Source organism: Uranotaenia lowii, chromosome 1, assembly GCF_029784155.1.
Source record: "Uranotaenia lowii strain MFRU-FL chromosome 1, ASM2978415v1, whole genome shotgun sequence".
In the NCBI taxonomy this organism is placed as follows: Eukaryota; Metazoa; Arthropoda; class Insecta; order Diptera; family Culicidae; genus Uranotaenia; species Uranotaenia lowii.
The window spans coordinates 146,073,894-146,098,472 of NC_073691.1; the positions used below are offsets into that span (position 1 = coordinate 146,073,894).

General features: G+C 36.5%; 2 protein-coding genes across 2 annotated transcripts; both read left to right on the forward strand.

Annotated features, from left to right (window-relative positions):
- Nucleotides 1-1,648, forward strand: LOC129738665 (phenoloxidase-activating factor 3-like). Its single transcript, XM_055729919.1, has 2 exons — nucleotides 1-319; nucleotides 395-1,648. The coding sequence occupies exons 1-2, from the start codon at nucleotides 36-38 to the stop codon at nucleotides 1,065-1,067; spliced, it is 957 nt and encodes a 318-aa protein (XP_055585894.1). The 5' UTR covers nucleotides 1-35; the 3' UTR covers nucleotides 1,068-1,648.
- Nucleotides 1,649-15,798: 14,150 nt separating this feature from the next.
- LOC129738435 (chymotrypsin-like protease CTRL-1) lies at nucleotides 15,799-18,178 on the forward strand. The gene is made up of 4 exons (XM_055729645.1): nucleotides 15,799-16,012; nucleotides 16,086-16,332; nucleotides 16,461-16,645; nucleotides 17,695-18,178. The coding sequence occupies exons 1-4, from the start codon at nucleotides 15,946-15,948 to the stop codon at nucleotides 18,102-18,104; spliced, it is 909 nt and encodes a 302-aa protein (XP_055585620.1). The 5' UTR covers nucleotides 15,799-15,945; the 3' UTR covers nucleotides 18,105-18,178.
- Nucleotides 18,179-24,579: the final 6,401 nt, after the last annotated feature.

Genomic DNA, 24,579 nt, shown 5'->3' on the forward strand with positions numbered 1-24,579 from the left:
TGAATTAGTAATTTGTGAACATTCCAGAAGGCACGATGCGTTGTTTAGTTGTTCCTATGTGTTTTTTACTTGCCTCGGTGTACTGTAAAGATGCATTGGACAGCGCTCTGAACTCCGAAGGGTGTGGTTCTGCCACGCGTTATGGAAGTAGTTTGCAGAGACCGGCTAACGCACGGCTCATGGAATTTCCCTGGTTAGCTCGATTGGGGTATCAGCAGTCACCGGAAGATGCTATCGAGTATCTTTTCCAGGGAACACTTATTCATCCGTTATTCGTCATAACGACTGTTTTTGCTGCCGAATACAGTCGAAACTCTTTGTAAGATCATCGATATCATCGATATCATCGATATACTTACAGTTAATTATTTTCCATTAATTCTAAATTCCGCAGGAAATTTGTGCGGCTAGGAGATTATAACAGTACCTCTGATCCCGATTGTGATGATTCCCAGTGTGCCCCTATTCCGCAGGACATTCCAATCGAGCTGATTATCAAACATCCTAATTATAACAAGCCGAGACTTGCGAACGATCTTGTTCTTCTGAAGCTCAAAAATACAGCGAATATCAATTCCGAACACATCGGAACAGCTTGTATTCCGACTGGGTCCAGCATTGCCCCGATAGAGGAAGCACCTTTATTCGTAGTCGCATGGTGCGGTAGCCGGAAAGCCGGAATTTCGGTTATTCCCCGTCAGTACCGGATGCAGAAGATGAGCCATGTGATTTGTGCCGAAAAGTTGAAGGACCATATGAGCATCGATCTGCATCGTTCGGAATTGTGCGCGGCTCTGAACCTGGACAAGCAAACGCAAATAGAGGACATCAATCTACGCGGAGGCACTGGAGCTCCGGTGCACACGATTGGGCCAGATCGCAAGTTCTATGTGGTGGGAATGCTGTCGGTTGGCGTTCGTGATGCCCCTCTTGGAATGCCGTACGTTCTGGTCGATTTGCGGGAAATGTCCGACTGGTTAGAGACAACTGTTGCCGACCAGCTGAATAACGTTCGTTTCAATAGAACCGGATACTTGTCTATGAGCGTTTTCGGCAACTTCTCTTAAAATCAAAAGATTCAATTTGCACAAGCTGATCCGACGAACAAGTGACGTCGAAATGAGTTAACGTCATTCGAAAATTAATCTTTTAAAAGGAAATATCGCTGGGGAAATCCTAATACTTTACAATACGTAAGTTGTATGACGGGTTAAAAAATCCAATTAAATGGAAAATGTAAAAAAATGCACTTTTTCATCAAAAAATTAAAAACTAGTAACAAAAATTCAAATATTTTTAATCGTGCTTAACATTAATTCTTTTTTTTTTAACATCATGCGTTAATTCATTCATTTATCAAATATCTGATATCTGATGTTCCATATTCTGAACTAGAAAGTTACTTGAAAATGAATTCTAAGCAGTCATGTTTTCAAATTTGGGAATTCATATTTCCGAAACACCAGAAAAAGAGTTAAAATCAAAATTTCGAGTAAAGCTTAAGACACAAGAATTTATGCACAGAAATAGAATACATAAAATGTAACACCAGATTTTAAAAAAATCTGAATTCTCAAATAAATGTAAGATGAGATTAAAAATAAAGCATGATTAAAAATTATTAGAAAAATGACAATGATTTTTTTTTTTACAATTTCTTTATTTGAAACGGCTCATACTTTTAGGCTTCAAGGAGCCAAAATCGATTTTGTTTGTTTACAATTCTGTACAAACACGTGAAAAGGATCTATCTCCATATATGACGCATCGAGAAAAACGCGTTTGAAAAAAATACAACCTATTTTAAATCGCTAATTAAAAATTACTTGAAATTTTTGATTTTTATGATAGCTTAACGATTTTTAGGAGCATCCTCAATATGTTGGAATAGAGGAATATCAATTTTCATGAAAAAACAAAGCGCTATCGTAGATAGAACCTAGCTCACGTAATATTGTATCTCCCTTGTTTATACACCCTTTGCTATTTTCTCATTTCTAGCTTTAGTTTTAAGCTCGCGTTCATTTGCAACTATGTTTTTATCTTGAATAAAGTGTCAAATATTTACCAACACACAAAAAGGATCTATATCCATGATGGCGTATTGAGAAAAACGCGTTTGAAAAAAATACAACCTATTTTAAATCGCTAATTAATAATAACTTGAATTTTTTTATTTTTATGAAATTTTTATGAAAGACAACCGATTTTTAGAAGCATCCTCTATATGTTGGAATAGAGGAATACCAATTTTCACGAAAAAAATAACGCGCTATCGTAGATAGAACCTACTTCACGTAACATTTTGTCTAACCTGTTTATACACCCTTTGCTATTTTCTTATTTTTAGCTTAAGTTACAAGCTCGCATTCATTTGTAACTATGTAATTATGTTGAATAAAGAGTTAAATTGATTATTTTGAGTTTGTTGGCGGAGTAGTAGCGAAAAATGGTTTCAGAGTAAAGGGTGTATATCCATGTAATGGCAGTTCTGGTTTAAGAATGTTTATAGATCCTTTACTCAAATTGAGTTTTTAATGTAACGGAATATTATTTTCTCAAAAGGGTTTTACCGTTAATTAGTGCAAGTGTTGGCCTATCGCGAGGTACTGAAAATGGTTTTTGTTTACTTTTGGAGATAGATCCTTTTCACGTGTTGGTACAGAATTGTTTGCTTAACTTGACACATTGTGAGAGAATAAAGGAAGATAGAAAGGGAAATATGAAAATAAAAAGGACTTATAGACGAAGATCGATAGCTTTTAGAAAAAGGTAGATTTCGAACATGTAGTCCAAATCTAGCACAGCTAGTACATCTCTCACTGGAACAGTAGGTTTTCCTCGGGCCCGAAGGGAGTCTATTAAATTCGTTCTGGCGACAAGATGGACCTCACACGACCAAACAATATGCTCGATGTCATGGTAACCTTGGCCGCAACTACACAAATTGCTGCCAGCAATGTCAAAACGATAGAGTACCGCGTCTAAGGAACAATGATTGGACATGAGACGGGAAAATATACGAATAAAATCCCGACTCAGGTCAACCTATTAAACCAGTGTTTAAGGCTTACCTTTGGGATAATCGAGTGGAGCCACCGACCCATCTCATCCTCGTCCCATTTGCGCTGCCAGTTGACAAGAGCGTTCCCTCGTACCAAGAAGTAGAATTCGTTGAAGACGATTTCACGTGGATACGTGTCGCCTTCCGTCGCCCCCACCTTTGCCAGAGAGTCTGCCTTCTCATTGTCCACTATCGAGCAACGCGAGGGAACCCAAACTCAAAATATCCCGTATCTTCTGTAGGAAGAACGGCGAATGCTTTCCCGGTCTTATTGAACGGATTGCTTCAACAGAGCTTAGACTATCCGTTACAATATAGTAGTGCCCAACAGGCTGTGAGACGATGCTATCCAAGGCCCAGTGAATAGCAGCTAATTCTGCTATATATACAGAGCATGGTGACTGGAGATTATAAGAGGCGCTAGATGTTTGAAAAACATCTTCAGACTACCCCTGGTTTTTCCTACCCAACAGCTATACTCTCTGGGAACGCATTAGAGTGTCCATTTCCCGGCCATTTTAGTGTTCCCGGGAATCGGGAAATCTGACGATCCATTTCCCGGGAATTCCCGGGATCCCGGGAAAAATTGATAATGAAGATCTTATCCATCTTCTCCTTATTCTTATCGATATGGTATTTTTAAATTTTAGGTAGTAGTATTGCAAAATCTTTCAAACCTTTTTTTTATGCCTCAAAAGTTTAAAAAGCAAACCCAAGACCTAAGACCCAAAAACGAAGTACTTTAACTGACAAACTGGTCTGGTTCTAGCTGTGCAAATTTGAAATAATTGGTAAAAAAATTTCACTATCCATAGAAGTTAGTTAGCTAGACCTCAGGTTATTCATCAAATATCGTAAATTTTTTGATAACTATCCTTTTCTTTCAAATTGTGTCATTTATTTGCTGATGATTTTGCTACTGTCAACAGTATCTGAAACGGAAGTTCTAAATGATGATGGTTGGGAAATAGAACATTCAAATTCTTTCCATAGTGCATCTTCTTAGAATTGTTTGGTTTTATAGATTCAATGTCGATTTTAACTTTTGTACTAAGTTTTTGGTAGGAAAATTTTGTTTATTAAATTCAATGTATTAACCAGATTTAAGAAAAAAATAATATTTAAGACTAAGCCATCCAAAAACAACTATCATATTTTTTGCCTAATTTGATTCATTTATCCGTTTAAGATCATGTAAACTTTTAGTAATTCTGCAATTCTAATGGCTTCGGGAATTCCCGGGATTTTTTAGGCGTTTCCCGGGATTCGGGAATTCCCGATTTTTCTTAATTCCCGGGAATTCCCGACCGGGAAATTCCGGGAAGGACACATAGCATTCTTCCAATAACCGAACTCAGTAATTGGCAAACCGTTATATATGTTCATGATAATATACACTCGAGTAGCAATAACCAAAACCTTAATTTTACTACGGGATTAAGAACCCACAATACTCGTCAAAATAATTACTTGCAACGAAGCCGATCCATGACATCTTTAGGGCAAAAAAGAATTTCTTTTATAGGACCTACAACACCTACAATATACAACGCCTTACCTACTGAAATAAAGACCAGCATCAACCGTTCCATGTTTAAAGTCAGAGTAGTACAGTTATTAAAAGAAAAATTGAATCGTTAAAAAAGTCGATCAACTACCAGTTTTTTTAATCAAACTTTGTTTGTTTTTGTAGCATCGTAGTTTGCTTTTGTCGTACTTGTCACTGTTAATAAGTAAACTTAAGTAAATCTAGCATAATATTTGATTAGTTAACCTTATTAAAAAAAAGAATTGGATCTCTTTAAGGGAAATTTTCTTCCATTGAGATCCTTATTTTCTTCCATTGAGATCCTTATCGTAAACTTGTTTTTTTTTTTGTGTGAGCAGGGAAAAGCCCCTGGGAGTGGAGCTAAATTCAAGCCACTTCTCCCAAAGACATAAAACCTCCTCATCACTCTTTTATTTTTTATCTTTAGAACTATTTTTTCAATAATATTTTTGTACAATATTTTCATTTTCGGACTGAACAGAATTTAGAAAACAGTTTTTTCACTAAAAACTTTGATTGGATGGTTGGAGGTGGCGCTGGTGGTGGCTGTCGTGATCTGAGGGTTTTCCTTGCCATGTTGTCCGTCTTCTTGTGGTGGTTTACTCCCGTTTCCATAGAGTGATGTTTGATGTTTCCGAAATTCGATTTAAGAATGACTCGATTAGCACAAGTGCCGTTCTATTTATAGCTAAAAGTTACCGCGCAACAATGAACGAAATGAACATATTTTCCAATCGAAGTAGTCCGATTTTCTCTAATTCCGCATGTTGTTCATTTGTCCATCAATCATTAGTGCGTGTTGAGGAATTCGAAATTATCAAAGTACGTTCTTTTTTTTCAACATTGTTTCTTCTAACATTATTTGATTTTATATTTTCCTTTATCTCATATCTATCCTACAATACTTCCCTGCTGTACTCTCCCAAGTAATGTCATAAAATTTAAATGATTCATAAATTCAAGTTACTTTTATCTATATTTTCAGCGAATATATTTCATTTTTATAAGTTTGCTATAAGCGATTCAATATGGGGTTTTTCGCTTCTTAATCCGAGATGTTTCTACTTCCAGTCGTCTTCCTTACTCTCTGAAACATGAATGATTGATTCACGAATATTTTTTTTTTTTTATAGTTTCGGCCATTTAGATTTTCAGAATTCTGATTTCAGTCTTCTGTTTTTTTTTTATTTTCATCCGAATTCATATTTTTGTCTTCCGCCTTCTCAACGAAACACAAATAGGCCTTTCTGCCCTTAATATTTTCTTTTTCGTGTAAGAGTTCAGCCTTCTCCATTAGACTTCTATCTTGGTCTTCTGCTTTCTCATCGGGGACAAAAATGAGCCTTACTGCTCTCTCTTTATACTTTCGATTCCTTGTTTAAGTTTCTGCCCAATCCATCAAAACTCTATATTGATCTTCCGCCTTCTCATCGGAGACACAATTGAGCCTTTTTCCGCTCTTAATATAATCAATTCAATTTACGAGTTTCTGCCTTCTCTATCAGAACTCTATTGTAGTCTTCCGCCTTATCTAGAGTTTCTGCCTTTTCCATCAGAACTCTATCTTGGTCTTCCGCCTTCTCATCGGAGACACTATTAAGCTTTTTTCATTATTCATCCCAGAGTTTCTGCCTTTTCCATCAGAACTCTACAAACTTATAACTTCGTCTTTTCTACCGAAGTTATTCTAACCAATATCGACAAAGTAAATTTCGTTTTTACTTTCGAAACTCACTTTTGGGTGAGTTTCATTCTAACTGAAAAGTCCAAAACATAACCCGGCAAAAGATCAAACTCTTTGGTTTTTCTTTTAAAGTTGCGATTTATTCCTAAGACTTTTTTTACAAGTCTTCTAGTTTGAAACCTTTCGGATGGTAGATCCGTTGCTGCTGCCAACTGCGCCATTGTCGTGATCTGAGGGTTTTCCTTGCCATGTTGTCCGTCTTCTTGTGGTGGTTTACTCCCGTTTCCATAGAGTGATGTTTGATGTTTCCGAAATTCGATTTAAGAATGACTCGATTAGCACAAGTGCCGTTCTATTTATAGCTAAAAGTTACCGCGCAACAATGAACGAAATGAACATATTTTCCAATCGAAGTAGTCCGATTTTCTCTAATTCCGCATGTTGTTCATTTGTCCATCAATCATTAGTGCGTGTTGAGGAATTCGAAATTATCAAAGTACGTTCTTTTTTTTCAACATTGTTTCTTCTAACATTATTTGATTTTATATTTTCCTTTATCTCATATCTATCCTACAGTGGCGGTGGGCGGAGGCGGTTAGTGGTGGCGGTGGGTGGAGTCGGCGGTGGCTGGTGGCGAAAAGATGAAAAATACATATGTGCAAGGCATTAGTTTCTTTATAATACGAGTTTCTGGTGGCTTGAAGAGTGATGAAGATCCAGGAGTTTGAGGCGTTCCCAGTGAGACAAATCTCTTTTAAGGGAACGCTGGCTAGTCAGGTTACCAGAAACCGGACTGTTGGTCTAGTTCACTGAATGTATGTTTCTATGTTAGCTCTTGTGAATCTCTTGATGAGATGTTTGAATTTGGCGATGTTTCTTTCTGATCGTATGTTTTCAGGAAGTCGGTTGTAACAAATCTTACCATGATAGGTAAATGCTTTCTTGGCGAATTCGGAGGTGGGCTGTCTGACGTATAAGCTACTTTGGTGTCTTAAAGAATACCTGTGATCCCGGCGGTCGTAAGTTTGATTATGATGTGCAATTGGGTTATGTAGGTGATTATGGATTATTGAGACAGCTTGTAGCTCCCTCAACGCGTTGATTGGAAGAGTAGATTTATCAGCTTCGAGGTACAGGTTCTTGGTAGGGTATAAACGAGGACGCTTATAAACGACTTTCAAACATCGGTTTTGGGCTACCTGTAGAGGTTTGAGCCGTGTTTTGGGAGCAGCTCCCCAGATGAATACGAGATATTGAAGCTTAGATTGTAGAAACGCATGGTACATAACGCATAGTTGTTTTGAAGGCACGAAGCTTTTAATTTTCCAAAACAACCCGCATGCTGAAGTAACTTCACTTTTTAAGGATTGAATGTGGTGAGTCCAATTCAAAGCTGAATCGATCGTCAATCCGAGATAAGTGAATTTCGACACTCTTTCAATTTTTACTGAGTCGACAAGCAGTTCATGTAGTCCAATGTCAGGAGTGCGGAGCGGGTTCAAAATCATGTGCTTCGTTTTTGATAAATTCAGGGATAACTTGTTTTCGCTGAAGTACTGTTGAAGAAGTTCCATGTCTTCTGCCATGTGTTGGATTATCGTGACGGGGTTTTCCTCGGTGTAAAGTAGGCAGGTATCGTCGGCAAATAAACGTGGTTTTCCATGGAGTGTCAGATTCGGCAAATCGTTCACGTAAATGAGGAATAACAGAGGACCTAAATTACTTCCTTGAGGCACTCTCACTTTGAGAGGACGGAGGTTACTTTGAAAACTGTTTAGCATCACGTACTGGTTTCGATTTGACAAGAAACTTTTTATGAGATCGTTGGCTTGTCCCCGTATTCCGTAGAAATCCAGTTTTTTTAGAAGTATAGTGTGATCTATAGTATCGAAAGCCTTTTTTAAATCCAAGAAAAGAAGACCAGTGTGTTTTTTATCCTCGATTGCGCGGTAAATTTCAGCAAATAGATCGGAGGTTGCTGTGGTGGTACTTGAGCCTAGGCGGAAACCGTATTGATGCTCATACAGTAAATTATTTTGGCGAAAGAAAGTGGTGATGCGTGATACCAACATTTTTTCTAAGAGCTTGCTCAGAATCGGCAGGACTGAGATTGGACGGTAATTGTTGGGATCTGTTTTTGTACCTTGCTTATGTACTGGCACAACTCTAGCGATTTTGAGGCAATCTGGAAATCTTCCATTTTGAATATAATATAAGCATGAGGACATTGTTCCTAAACGTAATCCAAAAGGGTGTCGTTGATTTCTGTGGATGTTTGAAGGCCTTGAATGACAAGCACTATTATAGTGGTTAAATAAAATTTTTGAGTGAGAAAATGTCAATATTCAAGGAATAGTCGCATCTATAAAATTATTGGTTTTAAAACCTGATTAGAAAAACCTGGTTGCGTTGAGCAATATTTGCTGATGATTGGCAATTGTCGCATTTGGTTTTGGATTGAAGCTTTTTGTTCAAGGTTCGAGATCAAAAATACCAGGTGTGTCTGATCCACTATCGCATTTGGAGGTGATAGCGAGATGGAGATTTATATTGGACCAAGTCATAGTTTTTGGAGTAGCGTAAGAGTTATATTGAGAAGAATTTACGATGCCTCAAATCAATAATGTCGTCTCTTTAAGGGATTGCTTCATATTTGTCGTTCAAAGCAACAGTGGTATCTACCTCGTGTGAGAGCTTTGAAGATTATGGTTGGTTAGTTGAACAGCATGTGCTGCAAAATGGAGAGTGTAGTTTTCGATTTGAGGCGTATGGAGTCAGTTGCGTCGATTTAAAGTACTTGTGACAATGGAAGTCGCAAGAATGGCATGCCGGGAATGCCTGATCACTGGGATCAGAGGCCCATCCTAGACACCGTCATCTTATTGACGCGTTGGGTCTAGAACAAGCATGTACGCCCCACACGAGGTATATTGACTTACATGCCGGGAATTCCTGATCATTGGGATCAGAGGCCCATCCTAGACACCGTCACCTTATTGACGCGTTGGGTCTAGGACAAGCATGTAGGTATTGACGTTGCTGAAATGTGGTTGTGAGCAATCGCCTGTTGGGAATGCCTGATCATATGGATCAGAGGTCCATCTTAGATGTTGTTACTCAAGCGTGATGAAAAACGAGTTTGAAAACTATTTGACTTGAGATCAAAAGATATACTCTGTTTGTGTGAGTCGTTGTTAGTGAAAGCAACATTCGGAATTGTGTCGGTAAGAGTAGTTTGTTAAGCCCTAGAGGCTTCAATGAGTCAGTTTGGAACAGTATTGAGAATTGTGTACGAAAGATTTACTTAGTTTGCGTGAGTCGTTGTTAGTGAAAGCAACATTCAGAATTGTGTCGTTGAGAATAGTTTGTTAAGCCATTGATCCTTGAATGAGTCAGTTTGGGACAGTCATCATGAAATATTGTGTACTTGATTGGCAAAATATTATTGAATAGAAATAGATTAAATGGATTGCATATTTGGTACTTCAATCGATTTCGGCAAGCGAAATCTGGACGGCATAAGCAAGAAAAGTTTTTTCTACCAGTGAGGTGCTACATCTCAACCAGCGTTTCAATAAACGGTGGATTGATGGTGTGACCGGCAAGGCAAATAAGCTGCAGTCCAGCATCCTAAGCTTCTGTATGCATCAAGGTGGTTCCTTTGTAGACGCATAGAAGAAATATCGGATGGTTCGAAAGTGTTGCAATCCATATTGGATGGAAGTCGATTTTTGTCATATTAAAGTATTGATTGATCTATGGCTTCAAGGCAGGTTTAGAGACTGAGAGGGATCTGACGAAGTGGATCAGATGCCCATAAGTGAATAGAAGGTTGTGTCTGTTATTGTTTCGGTTTTCGTATTGTGTTTGATTTGAAGTGTTGCTTAGTAAACAGAATTATGAAATTGGCAATTCGTTTTACTCTACAGGCCGTATTGTACAAGGCAAGAAATCCAAAATGGGCGTGAACAAAACTGGTCACCATTCTTATAAGCGTCAGGTGAAGCGGTCAGTAAAGTTCACCAATGCGACGAGACAGCCGTTTGTGAGGGATCCGGTTCGAAGGACCAAAAATGTTCGATATCACTACAGCTAGCGGACTGTAAACTCTAGCTTTTTCTTCCAGTGGAATCAACGCCACTGCACAGTACTATAGCACACTTTCCCACTCTGGGGGAACAACTTTTTTTCTCTATGATGGGGTTTCGGATCGAGCAAAGATATTCGCGACGCGCACTGGTTGGTGGTTGCAAACTTATGATATATTTTGCCGTTTGTTTTCCTTCCAATTTCGGCGCTCTGGATCTCTCATAAAAACTAGAGACGGTGTAGTAGTGAGACGTGAGAATTTGAGAGAATTACGACCGTTAGCACGTCTCACTGCGGGGCATCCGAATACAACGGAATAAATTCTCATTTCAAAACAAGATGCTTTCGTTGAATACGTCACTTATCAAACCCGAAAAGAAATTGAAATGTCGCTTGATGAATTGTGCTGAAATTTCATCATCACCCACACTTTTATTGGTATCGAGGTCTTTAATTTCTAAAACAACCTCCTGGGAACTGGCAGGCCGGAGAAATATAGAATTTGGCTGTGAGGCAAGGGTCTCAAGTCTGTTAACGTTACCTAAACTTGTGATCGTAGCTGCAAGCTTGGGTCCGATGTTGCTGAAGAAATCGTTAAACTGTTGGGCAACTAGTTGTTGATGATCGATTAAGTTACCTTCAACATTAAGTTTAATTATAGCATACATTTCCTCGCACTAAATAATAAACTTCTGTGTTCTCAGCATGATTTAAATTTTGTTCGCGTTGAAGTTTCTTTGTTTTGCTGCCAGACTTGCTGACAACAGTAGCGTCCATTACCAGGGGGCTCAATTGAGCCTTTTGGTGTGGGGAGTGTGGTGGGCCGCTACAAAAAAAAAGTCTATCACAGCCAGCACATCTCTCACTGGAACATAGGGTGGTTTTCCTCGGGCCCGAAGGGAATCTATGAAGTTCGTTCTAGCGACAAGGTGGACCTCGCACGACCAAACAATATGCTCGACGTCATGATAACCTTGGTCGCAACCACATAGATTGCTGCCAGCAATATCAAAACGATAGAGAACCGCGTCTAAGGAATAATGATTGGACATGAGACGAGAAAATATACGAATAAAATCTCGACTCAGGTCCAATCTATTGAACCAGGGTTTGAGGCTTACCTTTGGGATAATCGAGTGGAGCCACCGATCCAACTCATCCTCGTCCCATTTGCGCTGCCAGTCGGCAAGAGAGTTTCTTCGAACTAAAAAGTAAAATTCGTTGAAGGCAATTTCACGCTGATACGTGTCGCCTTCCATCGCCCCCACCTTTGCCAGAGAGTCAGCCTTCTCATTACCCTCTATCGAGCAATGGGAGGGAACCCAAACAAAGGTGATGGTAAAGCGACGTTTTGATAAAGCACTCAAACTATCCCCTATCTTCTCGAAAAAGTATGGCGAGTGCTTTCCCGGTTTTATTGAGTGATTGGAACATTGTCATCCAATAAAAGTTTCAGGCGAGTCAGGAGGCAAATACCAGATGTGGTATGAAAATGCTCCAAAAGCAGATTAATTGTTTTTTCTTGTGTATCCTGATGAGTTTCAAATCTCGAAAGCTATTCCTCGACAAGGTTGCCAGTTTTGAATCTATTTATAGTGGTTTGTGGTACTTAGTTATGCCCCACACCAGTGATGGTAAATTTCGCACGTCACGCTTGACCCGACTAGTTTTGTTTCATCAAACGACTGGCACTGTTCTCAATTGACGGAGCCTCACTACTCGCATGACGGATAAAGTACGACAACAATCAACATTTCTTCATCATCGACTGGCGAAGCTCCTACACATGGTCAAAATTTCTCCTGAGAATGACTGGCAAATCTCTTCACACTTCGATCGGCTGCTGACGACGGCAGGTACAACTAATTGAACGACTTGCTGGCAGAGAGCAACAATAGCAATAAAAAACTGAAAACGAGCTTCATGGCAGGAGCAACAATAATTATAAATGCTTTTCTTTTCGTCTTCGGTCGTCTTCGGATTGCTGGCAGGAGCAACAATAATAATAAATGCGGTTCTTTTTCGTCATCGGTCGTTTGAATGCGATTGCTTGACTAGGTTATTTTTTTAGCTTCAAACGACTGGGGGTTGAATGACTGGCAAACGAAGTGACTGGTCGTTAAGGAACAGTCAATTGAGTTTGACGGACCAAGAGGCTTCACAGTCACAGCTTCACGCCTCATGACGATGAATTTTGCCAAGCCTGCCCCACACTGTAACGTTGTAAACATGTTTATGTTTTGCTGTAAATCTTTACATTTAAGGGAGGAGGCCATGACTTGTTGGCAGCATCGGACGCGTTTTTTTCGTTCTCCGTCGGTAGGAATATTATTTAAATAATTGTATAAAACTAACTTTCAAATGGGGAAATTCTCAAGAACTAATCCGCTGCGCGATCATTAAAAGTGATTTAGTTTTCCTAGTTGAATTATTGTAGAATTCAGTGTTCTTGGAGAAATCAGGAAATGTTTGTGGAATTCAAAGTGAAAATCGAAACGGTTTAAGCACGCATGTTTTTTTCTTTCCTGTTTCAATAATCACTTTCGGAGATAAAAGTATTATCAAGTGAAAATTAAAAGTTATGTGAAGCAAAGTTATACCAACGTATGACCCAAGTGATATGCAGGGGATAAACTTAAAAGTAGCCTCCCTAAAAGGCGAAGATTATCGTCAAGTTGTGTTTACAAATTGGCCTATGGGGATCTGAACCGCAAAAATGAAATGCGAGTTTTTTTAAAGTGGTGTTTGATGAAACTGATCTGAAGCTTTGAGATTAGTTAAAAGTTGCTCAAATAAAAATTCTAGCATTGGCGTGTAGCGAACTTTGAAGATTGCTTATGGTCAAACGTGGCCCAAATTTTGTTTATTATTTATGTTTTCGCTCACGTGCATGGGTGGCGGGTTGGTTTTGAATGTTAGACTGCTGCGATAGGTATAAATTGATACATAACTGAGGAACATGCAGATTTTTACTTTGTGATGTGGATCTACAAAAACCTGCTGAAGGCCTCATGATGGCTTAAAGATAAGTATCCTTTAATTTCATTACTTTTTAATCAAAACAGTATTTTTTCAAGTGATTCATTTGAAATACAAAAACTTAACTCTATTCAAGGAGATTGGTGGGCATTGTATTATTTTTATAAAAGTTTACCTGGGGGAAGGGGATTTGGGAACACTAATTATATTTTTTTGTTCTTCTAATGTTTCTTTTCAAGAGCGAGCAAAGGCGCTATATCCAAGGTCAAAGACCAGAAATGATAGTGCATCGAAATCCGAAACTCTAAATTTAAACTATAACTATTCACGTCAATACAATACTTAAATCGTAATTTAAATAAGTAAAAGTTGAAGGAAAAAATTAAGGAAACATGGAAGAAAATATTACGTATACCATGGGGTTTTGGATATCGGTGCAAAAAAACATCATTTCCATCCACAGAAGGACGAATACACACGAACCATCATCAAGGAGCACAAAAAAATTAGTATATGTGCTTCCAACGCTAAAATCTTAGTTATAGGTAGTCATGGAAATGTATGGTACTGTTGTCCACGTTTCTTCTTCCCTGTGTTCCAGTTGTCTCTGCGTCCAATACTGCACAGTGGGCCCGGCCTAGTTAAGATGAGTAGTAAATGTATTTTTACTACTCACCGGGATGCTGACAAGATCTGGCTGTGTATGTATCATAAGCATAAGCATAAGCATGCTGTAAATCTTTACATTTAAAATGTTACTTAAACAACAATATTTAATATCTGGTAGCATTGTAGAGCTCTTGTTTTTAATTTAAAAAGGTTTAACAATATTATAAATGAAAAGAAGATATGGAAGATACCAAATAATTGATAAAATTGGTTAAATAGTATCCGGGATTCTGATGAAAATAAACAAAAAAATAAAGCTAACGTAAAATCAACGTAACGTTTTTCTCGTGCGTCGAAACGCTTCGAAATGTTCTACAAAGTTGTTATTTAACTTAAAACCATCACGTCCAAAAGTTTGTGTGATTTCGCAGTGCTGGCAGAATTAATTACATTTTTTTTTGATAATTTTCCCTTTTTTAATACGAATTTGAAGGTCAATTGAAGGTTTTATCATAGATTGGAAGGTGGGAGCAAGTTTTCACCGAAGTTGGGAAACAAGAACCACCCTTATGTGTATCAAATCAGTTTACGAATCAACTATTCCCCAACAATTTGAGATTTTTTCAAATTTAAACAGTAAAAAGTAACAACACAGAAAACAGACGTACAAGCTCGAAAAAAAAACCGTCAAAAAAGTGTGTAAAATTTCAAATGCTATCACCAAAAAAATACGTTAGAAACTGACTGCAAACAGTGTCATCTATTGCGCCGTTCAAGAGTTACAAATCAACTTTTAAGTGCCCAGTTTTCGAAAAGGCGTAATCGTAGCCAAAAAACAAAAATTAGTTCAAAAAGGGTGTTGGGATTTTTACACAAGTTTCGTGGGCTAGCTTGTACGTCTGTTCTCTGTGGTAACAAATATAAATTACGGTGGTTAATCTCTACATAAAATTTAAACTTTTCTTTTTATTAACTGAGTTTTATAAATTTGTTATTTCGCCTTCCCCTTTACCTCCCTAACAGCAAGCTCTAGAACCGCGCCTTTATCTAATACCGTATTTGTTTTCTCCCCTCGATCGGTGTTCCACCGTACCCGACAAAAACAAACGCAAATCGTCGTCAGTGTATAGCTACCTCACTCACTCCCACGCTCTCTCGCAACACTGACAAAATTTTCGGGGCACTAACGCCCGATGGCAGTGCAACACCAGGTCAAAACCAGTGCAACACCGTCCGAATAAACAAACAGTTTGACAGCACCTAGTGGTGCACCAGTGCAACACTCGGCATAAACAAATACGGTATAAGGACTAAATATTTAATGTTATGGAAAAGTATTTTCGAATGCACTGCAACAGAAAAAAAAAACATCTAGAAAAAAAACCCAACAAGTCCACATTTCTTTTTCGTTTATTGACAAGCCTATGCTAATTGGTTAGTGACTCACCAATTCCAACCACCCAGTATCGAGAAATCAACAAAACAGCCGAGATCCTAGCAATATTCCGCTGATCGAATTCTAAAGACAGCTTCGCACAACATGGAACTTACTTGTACGTCTTTCACCGGGCATAGGGGATTTTCCCATCGGATCATCATTGAGTTAGAAGACCGAAATTCTGTACAGTCCATAAAAAACCGGATTTTAATTAATAGGGTAGAATCACACATGCGTTGAAAATAAATGTTGTGAATCGAATAAACTATATAACGATTTTCTGAGTGGCACGTTTAATTGTGAAAACTTTAAAATCTTCTTAAAGGTTCATACGATTGAAATCAGTACCATCACCCTACTGATAACAGCCAAACAGAAGAACTCGAGTGGAACGATCAGTTGGATTGGAAGCTTCGCGTTTATACTGAATTGTTGATGCAGCCCTAGTCCAGGAATAAACTGCTGTTCAGAGGCAGTTAAATCATTCGCTGAATAAGATCGACAATTCAGATTTGCGCACGCCAACGGAAAAGATGGGAAAGTTCCCTAGATTTGTGTTTTGTTGTTGGTTTGGAATCCTAGCGATCGTTTCAATCGAAGGTAATAACGGATTAATCGAGTAAACGCGCTCAAACGTTGGACTACTTCTTTGACTCTCCCACTTCCTCAACAGCTTTCCACTTCCCGGATAAGGCCCAGCTGGAGCTGAGCGATGTACTGAACAAGAACTGTGGCCACAGCGAGTATGAAGATCGGGAGCGTCCAGCGGAAGGCCGTTTACAGGAATCTCCCTGGTTGGTTCTGTTTTTCTATCCGGACGAACCGGACGAGTCTCGAACCCACTTTTGTCATGGAACATTGATTACGCCAAGTTTTGTTCTATCCACGGCCGTCTGCAGCAACAACTTCGATTTGAATCGGTAAGTTCAAAATTATACAGTAACAACAACAAACATAAACAAAGGTTAAGGTTAAGCTCGACCATACGCTGATAAGAGTATAGAAACTGTATCATTTTATCAGCTTTTTATTATTGTTTTGTATTTAGCACCGAAGTCGTTCTTGGGGAGTACGATTTAAGCACCGAGCAGGATTGTGAGGGAACAAGGTGTTCCGAACCGGTACAAAAACGCCTAGTTCAAAATGTTTTCGTCCATCATGCGTTCAATGCAGATACTTTCGACAACGACATTGCAATGGTCAAACTTGATCGAGAGGTGCTTCTCACTAGTGGTAAGTTTTTTTTTATTTACTTCTTGTTCTTATTTTCAATCCTAAATCTGAGAAGTAAATTTCATTTCTGATATCTGACTAAAGGCCCATTTATACTTCTCGTATGTTGTCTTTTTTGTCTTTTGTCTTTTTTGTCTTTTTTGTCTTTTTTGTCTTTTTTGTCTTTTTTGTCTTTTTTGTCTTTTTTGTCTTTTTTGTCTTTTTTGTCTTTTTTGTCTTTTTTGTCTTTTTTGTCTTTTTTGTCTTTTTTGTCTTTTTTGTCTTTTTTGTCTTTTTTGTCTTTTTTGTCTTTTTTGTCTTTTTTGTCTTTTTTGTCTTTTTTGTCTTTTTTGTCTTTTTTGTCTTTTTTGTCTTTTTTGTCTTTTTTGTCTTTTTTGTCTTTTTTGTCTTTTTTGTCTTTTTTGTCTTTTTTGTCTTTTTTGTCTTTTTTGTCTTTTTTGTCTTTTTTGTCTTTTTTGTCTTTTTTGTCTTTTTTGTCTTTTTTGTCTTTTTTGTCTTTTTTGTCTTTTTTGTCTTTTTTGTCTTTTTTGTCTTTTTTGTCTTTTTTGTCTTTTTTGTCTTTTTTGTCTTTTTTGTCTTTTTTGTCTTTTTTGTCTTTTTTGTCTTTTTTGTCTTTTTTGTCTTTTTTGTCTTTTTTGTCTTTTTTGTCTTTTTTGTCTTTTTTGTCTTTTTTGTCTTTTTTGTCTTTTTTGTCTTTTTTGTCTTTTTTGTCTTTTTTGTCTTTTTTGTCTTTTTTGTCTTTTTTGTCTTTTTTGTCTTTTTTGTCTTTTTTGTCTTTTTTGTCTTTTTTGTCTTTTTTGTCTTTTTTGTCTTTTTTGTCTTTTTTGTCTTTTTTGTCTTTTTTGTCTTTTTTGTCTTTTTTGTCTTTTTTGTCTTTTTTGTCTTTTTTGTCTTTTTTGTCTTTTTTGTCTTTTTTGTCTTTTTTGTCTTTTTTGTCTTTTTTGTCTTTTTTGTCTTTTTTGTCTTTAATTTCCTCTTCTTGTAAATATTTTAAATGGAAGTTCAAATTATGCGTAAATGTGAATGATTTTCATTTTTCTTTTCTGCAGCCGTTCATCCGATCTGTCTTCCGCTAATAAAATTCGAAATCGGCTCCGTTAATCTTCCCAATGTTTACAACACTCTCTGGACCACTCGGGATCGACCGCAGCAGTTCTGGATGAAGTACGTCGAGCTGCCGAAATGTGTCGAGCTCGTGGGTAAACAGATCCGGCTGGTCGATGGCCAAATCTGCGCTCGAAGCTTTCTGAACCGCACCATCGATCTGATTGGCGGTGCCGGATCAGCTCTGGAGGTTGAATACCACAACCGGATGTACCAGGTGGCCATGCTGTCGATCGGAATCCTGGATTCGCCACCGGGCGTGCCATACGTGTACGTGGACATTCCTCGTTACGTCCGATGGATACATGACACGATTTCGAATAACATCGAACAAGGCGAAGAACTCGATTACTGAAAATAAACAACATTTTTAATTTATTTTTCAGTGAATAAGTGAAAGCCATTTGATAAACCATCGCCATCGGTAGACGTAATTGATTTTTAATATTTGAAAAACAGCAATAACATTGATGATAGCCCTAACTTAACTCGACTACTCGAGCCAGACGACAATTCAGTGATATTGATTTTAATGACTCAGTCATGACCGGAGTACATAATAATGCAGCAGCTTAATTAAAATGTCCCGTTCGTTTTGATAATCCCGTCGAAAACGTTGCCGGTTTAAATCGAATGTTCATAAATTTGGGCAAAATTAACCCCCGCACGCTGTCACCGGATTTTTTAACCTGGTAAATTGACCGTATTTAAATCTCCAAATTAGTAAATTAAAATCGTAAGAAATAATTGTTCCGCCTGAAGACCACCTGCACAATGGCTGGCCAGTCCAATTTTGCCAACTTGAGCTGACCACTCAATCTGCAAATTTTGCCTCCACATGAATTGAGGAAATTATAATTACACTTTTAATTGCATGCACCTTCATATAAAGCCAATGAAATAATTACCCTTTGGATGTTAAAAGACAAACCCCGAAATTGGCTCGAATGGCAGTCGAAGTTGGAAAAGTGGCTTCGATGATTGGCACCTTCCGCGACGACGCAGCAAGGGTATCAAAAATGTCAACATTCTGCGATGAGCTTGTGACCTTTTCTTTCGAGTTGCTGCTGATAAAGCCACCACGAACCCTATCATCATCTTCCTCTCGTCGGTTGTACCGTCTCGAAGAGGTTTCGTGGCAAAAGATGCATCATCTAAAGGAGACGGCCCAAAGAATTGGTTAATAAACAAATTACGAGTGCCATCAGATTCAGTGCAATGGGTCAATTAAGCACGGTTAAGCGTGTTCCCCGGATCGAGATTTGCGGCCAATTTGGGGCTATCAATCTTCAGATTGACTCCACTCTGAAACCATTTAATGCAATTCTGTTCGAAAAATTACTGTTTCTGGGCTAATCAATAAAAAAGTTTTATTGGATTTACCTCACAATTTAATCGAAAGTTCTATAAGTTTATAGAATGGACTCGAATAATGATTCGAGATTCAGATTTCAGATTCAGATTTCAGATTACAGATTCAGATTTCAGATTCAGATTTCAGATTCAGATTTCAGATTCAGATTTCAGATTCAGATTTCAGATTCAGATTTCAGATTCAGATTTCAGATTCAGATTTCAGATTCAGATTTCAGATTCAGATTTCAGATTCAGATTTCAGATTCAGATTTCAGATTCAGATTTCAGATTCAGATTTCAGATTCAGATTTTAGATTCAGATTTCAGATTCAGATTTCAGATTCAGATTTCAGATTAAAATTTCAGATTCAGATTTCAGATTCAGATTTCAGATTCAGATTTCAGATTCAGATTTCAGATTCAGATTTCAGATTCAGATTTCAGATTCAGATTCAGATTTCAGATTCAGATTTCAGATTCAGATTTCAGATTCAGATTTCAGATTCAGATTTCAGATTCAGATTTCAGATTCAGATTTCAGATTCAGATTTCAGATTCAGATTTCAGATTCAGATTTCAGATTCAGATTTCAGATTCAGATTTCAGATTCAGATTTCAGATTCAGATTTCAGATTCAGATTTCAGATTTTAGATTCAGATTTCAGATTTCAGATTTTAGATTCAGATTTCAGATTCAGATTTCAGATTCAGATTTCAGATTCAGATTTCAGATTCAGATTTCAGATTCAGATTTCAGATTCAGATTTCAGATTCAGATTTCAGATTCAGATTTCAGATTCAGATTTCAGATTCAAATTTCAGATTCAGATTTCAGATTCAGATTTCAGATTCAGATTTCAGATTCAGATTTCAGATTCAGATTTCAGATTCAGATTTCAGATTCAGATTTCAGATTCAGATTTCAGATTCAGATTTCAGATTCAGATTTCAGATTCAGATTTCAGATTCAGATTTCAGATTCAGATTTCAGATTCAGATTTCAGATTCAGATTTCAGATTCAGATTTCAGATTCAGATTTCAGATTCAGATTTCAGATTCAGATTTCAGATTCAGATTTCAGATTCAGATTTCAGATTCAGATTTCAGATTCAGATTTCAGATTCAGATTTCAGATTCAGATTTCAGATTCAGATTTCAGATTCAGATTTCAGATTCAGATTTCAGATTCAGATTTCAGATTCAGATTTCAGATTCAGATTTCAGATTCAGATTTCAGATTCAGATTTCAGATTCAGATTTCAGATTCAGATTTCAGATTCAGATTTCAGATTTCAGATTCAGATTTCAGATTCAGATTTCAGATTCAGATTTCAGATTCAGATTTCAGATTCAGATTTCAGATTCAGATTTCAGATTCAGATTTCAGATTCAGATTCCAGATTCAGATTTCAGATTCAGATTTCAGATTCAGATTTCAGATTCAGATTTCAGATTCAGATTTCAGATTCAGATTTCAAATTCAGATTTCACATTCAGATTTCAGATTCAGATTTCAGATTCAGATTTCAGATTCAGATTTCAGATTCAGATTTCAGATTCAGATTTCAGATTCAGATTTCAGATTCAGATTTCAGATTCAGATTTCAGATTCAGATTTCAGATTCAGATTTCAGATTCAGATTTCAGATTCAGATTTCAGATTCAGATTTCAGATTCAGATTTCAGATTCAGATTTCAGATTCAGATTTCAGATTCAGATTTCAGATTCAGATTTCAGATTCAGATTTCAGATTCAGATTTCAGATTCAGATTTCAGATTCAGATTTCAGATTCAGATTTCAGATTCAGATTTCAGATTCAGATTTCAGATTCAGATTTCAGATTCAGATTTCAGATTCAGATTTCAGATTCAGATTTCAGATTCAGATTTCAGATTCAGATTTCAGATTCAGATTTCAGATTCAGATTTCAGATTCAGATTTCAGATTCAGATTTCAGATTCAGATTTCAGATTCAGATTTCAGATTCAGATTTCAGATTCAGATTTCAGATTCAGATTTCAGATTCAGATTTCAGATTCAGATTTCAGATTCAGATTTCAGATTCAGATTTCAGATTCAGATTTCAGATTCAGATTTCAGATTCAGATTTCAGATTCAGATTTCAGATTCAGATTTCAGATTCAGATTTCAGATTCAGATTTCAGATTCAGATTTCAGATTCAGATTTCAGATTCAGATTTCAGATTCAGATTTCAGATTCAGATTTCAGATTCAGATTTCAGATTCAGATTTCAGATTCAGATTTCAGATTCAGATTTCAGATTCAGATTTCAGATTCAGATTTCAGATTCAGATTTCAGATTCAGATTTCAGATTCAGATTTCAGATTCAGATTTCAGATTCAGATTTCAGATTCAGATTTCAGATTCAGATTTCAGATTCAGATTTCAGATTCAGATTTCAGATTCAGATTTCAGATTCAGATTTCAGATTCAGATTTCAGATTCAGATTTCAGATTCAGATTTCAAATTCAGATTTCAAATTCAGATTTCAGATTCAGATTTCAGATTCAGATTTCAGATTCAGATTTCAGATTCAGATTTCAGATTCAGATTTCAGATTCAGATTTCAGATTCAGATTTCAGATTCAGATTTCAGATTCAGATTTCAGATTAAGATTTCAGATTCAGATTTCAGATTCAGATTTCAGATTCAGATTTCAGATTCAGATTTCAGATTCAGATTTCAGATTCAGATTTCAGATTCAGATTTCAGATTCAGATTTCAGATTCAGATTTCAGATTCAGATTTCAGATTCAGATTTCAGATTCAGATTTCAGATTCAGATTTCATACTCAGACTTCATGACTTCAGACTTCAGACTGATGAACAAATTTTCAACCTAAATATCGATTACGGCATTATACAATGAGTCAATTTGGTGTCGTTTTGAAATTTCTCAAACCCTGGAATCTTAAAAGCTTCCTTTTGGTCCAAAACTCATGCATGATTTTTTGCAGAATTTTTAATTAACGTTTACATAAGTAAATTTGAACTTTTAGGTTTGTATAGGAAAATTGAATATTTTGTAGGGGAACTGGGGGTATAATGCCCAGTGTGGGAAAAAGGCCCCACTGCGATATCTAGCTAGAAATACACTTATTTTAAGAATTCTGTACGTCATTCCCTTCTAATTAACAGTAGAAACCTTTTGTACAAAAAATTAGCATCAAATATGCGGTAAATCCCTGCAAAAATTCAAAAATATTTTTCAAGCCATATTCCTTGAAGTTTATGCCTTAACTTTCGCAAGGTATTACGGAATCAGTAAGCAAAAAAAAAATTACCTGACATCTGTTACAATGATGAACATTGGTCTTGAAAATCATCACAAAACGAAAAATTTCCTTATTCAATTATTTTTCCTGCTGTTTTGAACGATTTTTAACAAACATGTCTAGGTGGGGCGAAATGCGCCATGTCCGTTTATCTTTAAGCATGTTTCATATTGATTTAAATTTATATGCAGTTTTATCACAACAATCTTAAAGATATTTATGTGTTGTATTGGAAAACATAACTTGAATATAAACGTCTATACTTGAAATTACTAAATTTAATATAGATTTTATTAACTATTCACAAGAATTTCCATATATCCGGCAGCACTGCGCGTAGCAATACTTTTTTCCATCTGCGAAGTAGAATAGAAGTATTTTTACCTGGCAAACACTTTTGGAGGCACTTGAATCAATAAACACTTATTAAACGTTAAACGGCGCGTTTGGGTACACACATATGCGCATTATGCCCCTACTGAATCTGAAATCCAATTTTCAGCCTACTCTTCAAACTCCATTAAATTTGTGACCTTTTTTGACCTTCCAGTTTTTCTAACTATCAGATTTAGACAAAAAATAAACCAAACTTCCAAACACAATCGAAATTTACAGTTATTCTTTTCAAATGTTCTCTAAAACAAGGCTTTCTTCTTAACGTGGGCATTATGCCCCCTCTTCCCCTACTGAACAATCAACATCATTCTTGTTTCTTCTGTGGAACCAAGCCTGCTAATGGTTTTTGTGTCCATTTATTAATTCCTTCAAGGAAATTTTTCGCTGAACTCCGGTCGAATATCATAACTTTGTATCTTTTTAGGCAAAAAAGTTATCAGCTCTTTAACAGGTGTACATATGTCTTTTTGGATTGATAAACCATAAATTCAATTGACACCACTTCTTATTAAGATTTTTAATTTCAATATGAATTAAACAAAAAAGAGAAGGTGAGTCTTAACATGGCATTCCCCGTATCTTGGCATGACAAAATGCCATTTATTGATTTACGTATACACACTTAATCAATTTTCGAATAATTTTTCTCCTGTGCTAGGATTTCGACCTTTGTTTTCAACAACTAAAATTCAACTAAAATGTTGAAAAAAAAACATCAATAAAAAGTAAATTTTTTATTCCTTTATTTTTTCAAAACAAAAATCGCCTGTTTAAGATCAACCAGGGTGGCCACAACATTTTAATTTTGAAATTCCCGGGTTTTTCCCGGTTTTCCCGGTCAAAAATTCAAGGTTTTCCAGACTTTCATTATCTATTTTCGTCGGAATATAGCAAAATTTTCAACATATTTTATTGATTCGGTTGTTTCATAACACTCAAATCATTGAACACTTCGACGAACTCGATTCTTTTTCAAGGTTTTCATCACATTTTTTTTAAATGATGAAAAACATCCTACACAAAACCGTTATGGGTTAAGTCACAGTAAATTCAGTTAAAATGTTGTTTCCAGAGGTTTTACATTCAGTAATAAATGCATCTTCAAGTACCAATAAAATACCAAATTTAAGTACCAATAAAGTACCAATAACATTTTTACTAAAAATTTATCTCATTGATTTACAGAGGATTGTTTATAATTTCTCCATGTTTTTCAAAATACGGGGTTATTATGAACACTTGGTTTTAGGCATTGTTTGATTATCTAAACTTATCTTTAGTGTTTAAATGTGTACCAATAATCATCAAGATCTTGTAGGACATGGTATCTTGTTCCTTTGTGAATCTAAAAATTGCCCATGACTAATTAAGGGTAAATTTTGAAAAACCGTTAATCCTATCTATGCGCAGTGTTTAGATTTATCTAGAAATATTGCCAACATAAAAAATTGTTACGTAACAAGAATTTTAACAGCGTTCATTATTACCCCAAATTCATCTGGATAATTATGAACAGATAAGACCAAAAACAAAAATCTTTGTTCATAATCACCTCAGTTAACCCTCCCGTTTACCGAAAAACTTGTCTTCTGTTTTCAGCCAAGTTTGAAAAAGATTTTATTTTATATTCAGTAAAGATTTTTTTATTTTGAAAAGGCCTATAATTAAAACATGCAGAACATGGAAATCATGATCTCTATTTTGAATTCTGACATTGAAAGTTTAAAAAATATGGACAACGAGTTGCATCGTCTTGATTTAATATTTTTAGGGAT

Coding starts and splice junctions, on each gene's coding strand:
- LOC129738665 (XM_055729919.1), top strand. CDS start 36: ATGCGTTGTTTAGTTGTTCCTATGTGTTTTTTACTTGCCTCGGTGTAC. Junction 320..394: donor GAATACAGTCGAAACTCTTT/GTAAGATCATCG, acceptor TAAATTCCGCAG/GAAATTTGTGCGGCTAGGAG.
- LOC129738435 (XM_055729645.1), top strand. CDS start 15,946: ATGGGAAAGTTCCCTAGATTTGTGTTTTGTTGTTGGTTTGGAATCCTA. Junction 16,013..16,085: donor AGCGATCGTTTCAATCGAAG/GTAATAACGGAT, acceptor CTTCCTCAACAG/CTTTCCACTTCCCGGATAAG. Junction 16,333..16,460: donor AACAACTTCGATTTGAATCG/GTAAGTTCAAAA, acceptor TTTTGTATTTAG/CACCGAAGTCGTTCTTGGGG.